The 10,467-nt window shown below is 40.8% G+C and overlaps 1 protein-coding gene across 1 annotated transcript; it reads right to left on the bottom strand.

Moving 5' to 3' along the window:
• Nucleotides 1-2,118: 2,118 nt before the first annotated feature.
• ASCL3 (achaete-scute family bHLH transcription factor 3) lies at nucleotides 2,119-3,207 on the bottom strand. The gene has a single exon (XM_066250911.1). It carries the CDS (start codon nucleotides 3,205-3,207, stop codon nucleotides 2,665-2,667), a length of 543 nt encoding a protein of 180 aa, XP_066107008.1. The 3' UTR covers nucleotides 2,119-2,664.
• Nucleotides 3,208-10,467: the final 7,260 nt, after the last annotated feature.

Below are 10,467 nucleotides of genomic sequence, written 5' to 3' on the forward strand. Positions count from 1 at the left end.
GGGGCAGGGGGTTATTCTCCATCTTTCTCTTTGTAGAGGGAGCAGGGGAATATCAGAGAGTAAGGTCATGATAGCTTCAATTCCCAAAAGCTCAGGCTTCTCTACTGCCGGAAGAGCCAGTCATGGTGGGATCCCAGGGGGTCCCTAAAGACACAGGGCTATTGATCTGCCTCCACACTGAGCTGAGGAAGGAGAGATGGTGGCAGGAAGCCACTGAATGGACTAGGGACATCATCATAGAATTTTTTTTGTAGTTTAAAACAAAAATAATCAAAGGTGTAGACATGATTGTAACAGACAAGGCTCAGCTGAGAAGCACAGGTATGGTGACCACTGAGGTGGTGGAAGTGGACAATGGGACCAAAGGAACAGAAGTCTAGCTTCTGCTCTCATTTGCACGTCCAGGGGAGAGGCTGGTATTTTGAGGCAAGCGACGGTTACTGTGCACTGGTTGTGTGCCTGGCGGTGTTCAGTGGAAAATTCCAACACAGTATGTAGGGACATTTGCGGGTGTCTCTCTCACATTCCCCCATGCCACAGTTCCATTTCTATCTGAGGATCCATGTGGTTAAGAAAGGCTGAATACCCCAGCTCCACAAGTGGAACATACGTCAATCAGCGCACTCCATCCCCCGGGTTGCAGCACTTAGTTAGGTATGAACGTTTTCCTGAGGCTTCCAGACTTTTGTTGGGAATCCTGGGAACTTCTGAGAGCCATTTTGAGACACTAAAATAATTCCCAGAAGAAGATACAGATCTAAAGAAAATAGGTTCTTGGTGACAGTGTTGAGCCCTGCCGGAAGGCAGCCCTGCTGCTTGATGTTTCAGTGAGGTGAGCCTTTATTGATTATACCAGTTTGGATTGGGTTTTCTCTTACTTACAACCCAAAGCATCTTACCTGATGACTGCTCTCACAGAGCATAGCTTTGTAGTCAGAATGACTGTTGCCCAGGACTGCATGCCTACAGGCTGAGTTTTTTGCTGCACAAAGTTAGAGTCCAAGGAAAACCAATGAGGTCTCTGTCAGTGAGAGAAGGATTGCTGAATAAGAGAATAAGACAGGTAGGATTTCAATGGTGGAGGGACAAGGAGAGTATTTTAGTTTAGGTAGGAAGCAAGAGCTAAGAGAAAAGGGTGCATTTGCAGGACTACTATTCTTTTTGGGAGGAATGGATTTCATGGGAAAATCAAGGTGTGGTATTTGGGAAGGAGCATGATTGGTGGGAGCTTTGAAAAAACCAAGCAGATAAAATGTAAATAATGTGGTATCAAAGGTAATTGTCATGGGTTTGACCAACAAAGTGGCATGCAGTGCTTTAAGAAAGAACCTCAGAGTGAGGGTGGAGCCAGTGAGAACAGAGCTGGGAGGCCAGGGAAGAGGCGGTTAACAGACACCCAGACACGGGACAGGATTGGAATAGGAAAAACGGTGGCACCCAGTATTTGCTGACAGTACCTACCTGACTCGAGGCTCTTTGCTGGGTGCTAAGAGCCAGGATGAATAAGACTGGTCCCTATGCTCAAGGAGCTTGCGGTCTACTGAAGAAGACACAGAGAGGTGTGTAATATGGCGTGTGAAGGTAGCAGGAAGAAACTACATGGAAATATGTATACCAAAAAAAAAAAAAAAAAAAAAGAAAGAAACAAGTAATGGCTGGGTGAAGACTTCACTGAGAAAGGAGAGTGGAGATGAGAGTGTCCTGGAAGTTCTGACTGAGCCTGATGACAGAGGGACCTGGGAATTAAGAGAGAAGGAAGAGCTGGACCTAGTCGTGGGAACAGAAATAGACATTTTGAAGGCAGCGGCATGTTTTCTGGTTTAGAGAATCTGGAGAATGGTGATGCTATGGACAAAACAAGAGAAGGATAATAATAATGGTAATGATAATGATAATAAAGGTTTAGAAATACTTATTACGTGCCAGGCACTGTTAATTTGTTTATCCTCACTTTATCCTCATAATAAACATACAAGGTAGTTGCTGTTCTTATACTCCTTCTGTCAGTGAAGAACTGAGACGTGGAGGAAGCGGCAGAGTCACAGTTTAAACAGAGGCAGTTCGATTCCAGAGCTTGCCCTCTTCACTGCTACACTAAGCTGCCTAAGGCAGGCTAGTGTATGCAGGGGAAAGGTGACTCTGAAATAATTTCAGATGACAACAAAGTTTTATTAACTACTTTTGCCTCAGCTCTGAGACACTTTTCCATCATGACATGGGTCAGGCATAGATTTGTCAACCCCAAATAATAAAAAACACCAAATTTTGACAAATCAAGGATGGTTCATTGTGTTTGCTTAGCATGAGACACCTGCAAAGTACATTACAAGCATTCAGTAATCATTAGTCATACTGCACAATCCTTTTGTGAGAGTTTCTCACAGCTGAGACTCTGGTGAAGGGTGTGAGAAGGGCAAGGTGAGAAGCATAGAGGATCCTGGGACTCCTGCTCCCCTAAAGTTCTTGAAAGAAATCACCAAAGCTTAAGAAGCATCTTCCCAACCTACAGAAGATAATGTCTTGTACATCTGAAATCCAGGTAAGAAATATCCAGCATGGGTTAGCATCTGCCCACGCAGAAATTACATTTAGGAAAAACTATTGCATGATGCTATAAGAGACCCCATTTGATGATATTATTTTATTCTACTTGGGAACACTGAGTCAAATGATTCTAAAAATTGGGTCAGTGTGGCCACTGGCAGTGGCTATTATGGCGGAACCTTTCCCAGGACTGTTCTTGGTCTCAGCCTTATCAGGGTAGAGAAGAGACTGCAGGTAATTAATGTACTTGATTGCAGCTCTGAGGGTTTCCACTTTGCTGAGTCGTTTCTCCAAGTACTCCTCTGGCAGATGATGTTGGAGCTGGGCATAGCCTTCGTTGACACATTTCACCCGCTGCCTTTCCCGTTCATTCCTTTTCCGGATAAAGGCAGGACCGTAGGAGTATTCACACCTTCTGTAATTTGGATAAGGCACTGGGAAGAAGGGGCAGGGTTCGCTGTAACTTTCCATGATCAGAGACTCACTGGAAAAGGGCAGCAACGGCAGGTCTTCAGAGTGAGGGGATGGCAGGGGGGCCTCAGGGTACAAGTGGAAAGTGACCATGGGGTCCAGATAGAAGGACCTGGTCAGTGGCAAGTGGGCAGAATCAGAGAAGACAGGCAGTTTTTCTGGCAGATTAGCATACCTTCTATTGTCCATCATTTCTTTGTTAACCTGGAAACATAACCAAGTTTATTAATCTGGCCAAATCAAAGGAGAGCAGATATCACTGATTTTCTCAGAGTGCCATGTTTTAAAGACTTTTCTGCTTTCATGTATAGTTTCTGAACTCATTCCGAAAACTAGCTAGGGTTACAATATTCTGTGGGTAGTAAGAGAGAGGGTTTTTTGATGACACACAAAAACATCATTAAATAACACTGACTCACCTTGTGAGAAAGTTATTGTCTTTCAACTCTCCTAATTCCAAGGATTACAAAGATACAGCTTTAGTCTGGTGAGAGTGTGTCTACTACACTGCTAGAGTGCTTTCTAATCCTCAGCTGAAAGGCTTCAACAAGCAATACTAACGAGCTAGAATTTAATGATATTTTACTTTTAATTTCTATTTATTGTGAATTCCACCGAGTTCACATTTATAGTATGATACAAAGTTTGCTTTAAAAATAAAATCTACTTGAGTAAAAAGTATTGATTTGAGGAACAATAATAAGTAAACAACAATACAGATGGGACACAGATAATAAAGACTGGGAAGGTATATGCAAATAACTGAAGTTTGGGAAACACTGAAATATCACAATATTTAAATGTATGTTGGAGAAATTACAAAGCAGTTAATGATCATGCAACTTCACAGACACAGCCTTCTTCTTTTTTATTTATTGATTTTTTTGAGAGAGAGACACACACACATCGATTTGTTGTTCCACTTATTTATGCATTCATTGGTTGTTTCTTGGATGTGCCCTGACAGAGGACCAAACCCACAACCTTGGGATATCAGGACGATGCTCTAACCAACTAAGTTACCCAGCCAGGGCTAACTTTTTAAAATAATACCTGATATGCCAGGCCTGACCTGTGGAGGCACAGTGGATAAAGTGTCAACCTGGAACACTGAGGTTGCTGGTTCAAAACCCTGGGCTTACCTAGTCAAGACACATATGAGAAGCAACAGCTATGAGTTGATGCTTCCCGCTCTTCCCCCACTTTTTCTTTCTCCTCTCTCTAAAAAATCAATAAAAAAAATCTTTAAAAAACAACAATACCAGCCTGACCAGGCGGTGGCGCAGTGGATAGAAAATCGGGCTTGGATGTGGACGAAGCAGGTTTGAGACCTCGAGGTCGCCAGCTTGAGCACGGGCTCATCTGGTTTGAGCAAGGCTCACCAGCTTGAGCACAAGGTTGCTGGCTCGAGCAAGGGGTTACTCGGTTTGCTGTAGCCCCCCAGGCACATATGAGAAAGCAATCAATGAACAACTAAGGAGCCAGAACTGAGGATTGATGCTTCTCGTCTCTATCCTTTCCTGTCTGTCTGTCCCTATCTGTCCCTCTCTCTTACTCGCCTGTCTCTGCCACACACATACACAAAAAAACAAAACAAAACACCTGACATGCCAGAAGCAAGTCTAAAAATAAAAATAAGGAATTGTTTACTTTTAAAAATTCACTACGAATCCTTTAAATGTAAATCTCCTAACACATTTAAAGCACCGTCGATTTACATATTTTTCCTTACACAGAACTTTATATTGTGTGAAGTGCGCCTGTATTTAAGTTTTGTTTTTTTAAAATGGAACAGAAGGGTAAAGTAGTATACCCCAAGAGGTCCCACACCAACACGTTATCTCAATGGTCTGCATCCATCTAATCTATTAAACCACCATTACTTTTTGCCTTTAACTATAACAATGAAACCACAACAGACTTTACAGATATATTGCAGTTGAAACAGTTAACTGGGAGCCAGGGTAATGTTGTAGGAAAAGAGCATTTTTCTTTCAGTTCTACACGCTTAAGTTTCAGTCTTGGACTTGCTCCTTCCCAGCTGGTCTTTGGACAAACAAGTTCTGTAATCTCTCTGAGCTTCAGCTTTTTCTGATGACCAACTGAGATATTAACTACTCAGTAGAGATTGTGAGGATTAAGTGAAAAGAATAGGCATTCCATCTTTTCCTCTTTATTAACAGAAGAAAACCTGTGCAGCGTCCTTTCTAAATTGCACCTTACAGAAAACCTGGCTTATATTTTTCCTAACACTGGAAAGTCAAACATTGATGTATACAAAATATATTTGTTGAGATGAAGAACAGACCTAAAATGAAAAAGGTGGGGCCCTGGCCGGTTGGCTCAGCGGTAGAGCGTCGGCCTAGCGTGCGGAGGACCCGGGTTCGATTCCCGGCCAGGGCACACAGGAGAAGCGCCCATTTGCTTCTCCACCCCTCCGCCGCGCCTTCCTCTCCGTCTCTCTCTTCCCCTCCCGCAGCCAAGGCTCCATTGGAGCAAAGATGGCCCGGGCGCTGGGGATGGCTCTGTGGCCTCTGCCCCAGGCGCTAGAGTGGCTCTGGTCGCAACATGGCGACACCCAGGAGGGTCGCAACATGGCGACGCCCAGGATGGGCAGAGCATCGCCCCCTGGTGGGCAGAGCGTCGCCCCTGGTGGGCGTGCCGGGTGGATCCCGGTCGGGCGCATGCGGGAGTCTGTCTGACTGTCTCTCCCTGTTTCCAGCTTCAGAAAAATGCAAAAAAAAAATAAAAATAAAAAAAATAAAAAAAATAAAATGAAAAAGGAAAAGCAACCTGAAATCTAATTGTAGGCCTCCGGAAAAGAAGGAACTATGGCTTTCTGTTCATTTCTCGGGGTGCGATTTTTCAATATTTTTAGGAGAGATTGTTCTGTATGCTTGGCCTATGTAAAGAAAAAGAGTCAGCCCACGCCCCTAGTGCTTCTTTCCCCCCAAAGCAGCCCTAATGCTTATGGGCAGGATTAAATAACATTCTCACTTGTTTCTCTGCCCGAGCAGAGCAGAACTCTGCAGGCTGCACTGTAGAACGAGTGGAGTGGCCTCTAAGCACCAGAATTCAAGTGCAATAAAGTGTATTGCAGTTCTTGTGAAAAAGCCCATTCTATCTAATCTAGATACTGAGAGACAAATGACTATGGAAACAAAAAGGGTAGTAGGGGATGGTGGATGGGGAAGAGGGGTGGGAAGGGTTATAATAAGTCACGGTGAAACAGGCTAGAAAAAGAGTAAATGTCAAGAAAAACTCTTCCCAATTGGGGTGGGGGGAGAGTTGGGGAACGTGATAAGTGTGATAGGTCCAAAGAAAAAATCAAAACAAAGAAATAGGAAATGAAATATTCCAAATTATTGATCAAATGGCTGAAATAATTAACATAAAACAAAAATCTCTGGAAGATTAAAAACTACCCAAAATTACCTTGGCTGGATAGCTCGGTTGGTTAGAGCATTGTCCCAACGCCCAGAGGTTGCTGGTTCGATTCCTGGTCAGGGCACAGACAGGAACAGGAACAGATCCATGTCCCCCCCCCCTCTCTCTCCCTCCCTCCCTCCCTCCCGCTTCTCTAAAAATTAATCAATCAATAAAAAAACTAGCCAAAATTATGTCAAAAAGAAAAGTTGCTGAGAGAAAAGAGTTACAAAATTCCCAAGTCAGAGATTTTAGAGGGTAGGTAGAGAACATGTACAGCAGAAACTACAAAACGGTGGCCCGTGGGTATGGAGCCCATATTTCTACATACCTGACAACACAGATCCTGAGTGTTGCCTATGGCTGGCCAGCCAGCAGTGATACAACAGGGCACCAAAACATAAGACACTGTTGTCATCAAAGCCAATTACACACAAAAATGATTTGGGTATGGCTATATTCCGATGGGTAATTTTAATGCTATCTTAAACTTTGACTCAGATGGAATCTGAGTAATTTGTATACGCCACAGGTAATTAAAAGTTTCTAGGCTTGGCCCTGGCTGGGTTGCTTAGTGGGCAGAGCATCATGCAGCATGCCAACCAAGGTCGTGGATTCAATCCCGGTCAGGGCACGTGCGAAAAGCAATGAGGACATACCTAAAAATGGAACTAAGTGGAATGATGAGTTGATGCTTCTCTCTCTCTTTCCCTTGCTCTTTCTCTCTCTTTCCTTTCCTCTCTCTATCTCTCAAATCAATGGAAAAATTTTTTTTTAAGTTTCTAGGTTTTAACAAGACTTTGCATTAGTCTTGGAAAAAGAGGCTGGTGTCTCTGGAGACACACTGATGCAAAGCATTTCTACTGAGCATTTCCAAAGAGTTACTAATTAATGTAGCAGCATTTAAATATGATCATCTTTTATTCAAAAAAGAAAATTTAACTATAACACAACAGAGCAACAGAATGAAAAAATGCAGTAAGAAAGAAGATTAAGGTAGGAAGTCTAGTGAAGGCTGGAAATGTTTGTAGGAACTGAGTACAAGTTTTTAAAGGAAAGCTACACAGACTGCCAGTGCTGGGTTTGGCAGTTCCAGACACATGCACAGCTGACAAACGCATCCATCTGGGAAGTCTCAGGTTTCTGTCCTAGAGCTCTTCTGGGAAATAAATGGGGCCTTAATCATAAAACCCCACATAGTTTTTGGATGCTCTGCTGAGCATAAAAGATTCAACTTTCAGAGACATTACAACCATCTACAATGTGAAAAACAAAAACCTACAATCACACACGTAATAGAATTATGAAACGTTAGCATTGGAAGGAACCTTAGAAAGCTTCGTGTCCTATCCCTCATAGGCTGTAACGTGGCTAAGGTTGCAGAACCTAGGTCTCCTAACTTTCGAATCAAAACCCTTTCCACTACTCCAGACAACTTAATTGTTGGCAAAATCTGTATCTTTTAACATGCAGCATAATTGATAGTTTGAGATATAAAATAATCAGCTAGCTGACAATATTCATCATTTATCAGCTGTGCCTAGGGATTTTCCTATAAATCATGTTCTTATTCTCCCCAAGGGCAACTCTGGGGAAGATTCTCTTACCTGAGTTTTGTCACCAATATGCTGTATTTTGGATTCAGTCAGACTTAACCTGATTTATAGGTGAATCACTTAGTAACAATATGCAAAGTAGTATACAGTTAAACAGAACTGCTCAGTTCTGGTTTAGCTGTTTTTTTTTTCCTACCTAACATGTAGATATGACAACACATAACAATACTAAGTAGAAAGGTTTGCTTACAAAACTAGACTCTTGTAACAAATTCTTTTGTAAAAAGAATGTTCCCCCATTCATCTGGGTCATATGACTTTACATTAAAATTATTCATAAAAAAATATCTTTTAGTAATAGTATTATACTGTGCCAATATTAGTCAATATTTTTAAAAAAAGAGATTAAGGCCATAACCAGGAAGGTCACTATGAACCTACAGTTTATTAAAAGTACATATTAAATTATTTTCACTTCTAAATGCTGTATTTTTAGAGCAATTTTAGATGCACAGCAAGACTGAGCAGAGAGTTCTCATATAGCTCCTGCCCTTACACATACACATCCTTACCCACTACCAACATCCCACCCAAATATATTCATTATGATGGATGAACTGATACTGACACATCATTATCACTCAAAGCCCATAGTGTACATAGTTTACTCTTGGTATTATCTATTCCAAGAGTTTTGACAAATTTATAATGATATGTCCCACCATTATAGTATCATACAGAACAGTTTTTACTGCTCTGAAAAGCCTCTGTGCTCCACCTATTCATCCCTCCCTGCCGCCATACCGGACAACCACTGATTTTTCATTACTGCCTCCATAGTTCTGCCTTTTCCAGAATGTCAAATAGGTGGACTTGTATAGTATACAGCCTTTCCAGATTGGCTTCTTTATTTAGTAATATGAATTTAAGGTTTCTTTATGGGTTTTTATGGTTTGATAGGTCATTTCTTTTTAGCACTGAATATTCCACTGTCTAGATATACTCTATTTATTCACCCACTGAAGCCATCTTGGTTGCTTACAGGTTTTGGCAATTATAAATAAAGCTGCTACAAACATTTATGTGCAGGTTTTTGTATGGATATAAGATTTCAACTCATTTAGGTAAATACCAAGGAATATGATTGATGAATCTTATAGTAAGGGTATGTTTAGTTTTTTTAAAAACTGCAAAACTATTTCCCAGAATGGTTGTACCACTTTGCATTCCCACCAGCTATGAATGATAGATCCTGTTGCTCCATATCCATGCCAGCACTTGGTGTTGACAGTGTTCTGGAATTTGGTCATTCTAATAGGTGTGTAGCAGTATCTTGTTTTAATTTGTATTTCCCTGATAATATACAATGTGGAGCATCTGTCCATATGTTTACTTACTATCTGTATATCTTCTTTGGTGAGGTGTCTATTCAGGTCTTTGGCCCTTTTATTAATTTGGTTGTTTTATTGTTGAGTTTTAGAGTTCTTTGTATATTTTGGAGAATATTACTTTATTAGATATGTGTTTTGCAAATGTTTTCTCTCAGTCTATGGCCCGTCTTCTCATTCTCTTGACAATGTCTTTCAGAGCATAGTTTTAAATTTTAATGAAGTCTAGCTTATCAATGATTTCTTTCATGATTTGTGCTTTTGGTGTTATATCTAAAAAGTAATTGCCAGCCCTGGCTGGGTAGCTCCGTTGGTTAGAGCATCATCCCAATACACCAAGGTGATGTTTTTTCTCTCTCTTCCTTCCTCTCTCTCTCAAATTAGTAAGTTAAAAAAAGAGTTATTGCCAAACCAACAGTAATCTAGATTTTTCTCCCATGTTATCTTATAGGTGTTTAGTTTTGTGTTTTACATTTAGATCTATGATCCATTTTGAGTTAATATTTTAAAGCTTGTAAGGTCTGTGTCTAAAGCTTCTTCTTTTTTATTTTGCACATCAATGTCCAATTGTTCCAGCAACCATTTGTTGAAAAGACTTTTCTCCATGGTATTGCCTTTGTTTCTTTGTCAAAGATCAGTTTACTATATTTGTGTGGGTCTATTTTTGGGCTCTCTATTCTGTTCTTTTGATCTATTTCTCTATTATTCTACCAGTTCCACACTGACACTGACTTGATTACTATAGTTTTATAGTAAGTTTTCAAGTTAGATAGTGAAATAGTGTCAGTCCTCTGACTTGTACTTCTCCATTAATATTGTGTTGGATTTTCTGGGTCTTCTGCCTCATAATATAAACCTTAGAATCAGATTGTTGAAATACAAAAAATAACTTGCTGGGATTTTGATTGGGATTCTGTTGAATCTACAGATCAAGTTGAGAAAAAGTGACATCTTGACAGTACCGAGTCTTCCTATCCATGGACATGGAATATCTCTCAATTTTTTAGTTGACTTCTTTCATCAATTTTGTGGTTTTCCTCATATAAACTCTGTACTTATATTGTTAGAGTTATACCTATTTC

Source organism: Saccopteryx bilineata, chromosome 1 (genome assembly GCF_036850765.1).
Source record: "Saccopteryx bilineata isolate mSacBil1 chromosome 1, mSacBil1_pri_phased_curated, whole genome shotgun sequence".
Classification (NCBI taxonomy): domain Eukaryota; kingdom Metazoa; phylum Chordata; class Mammalia; order Chiroptera; family Emballonuridae; genus Saccopteryx; species Saccopteryx bilineata.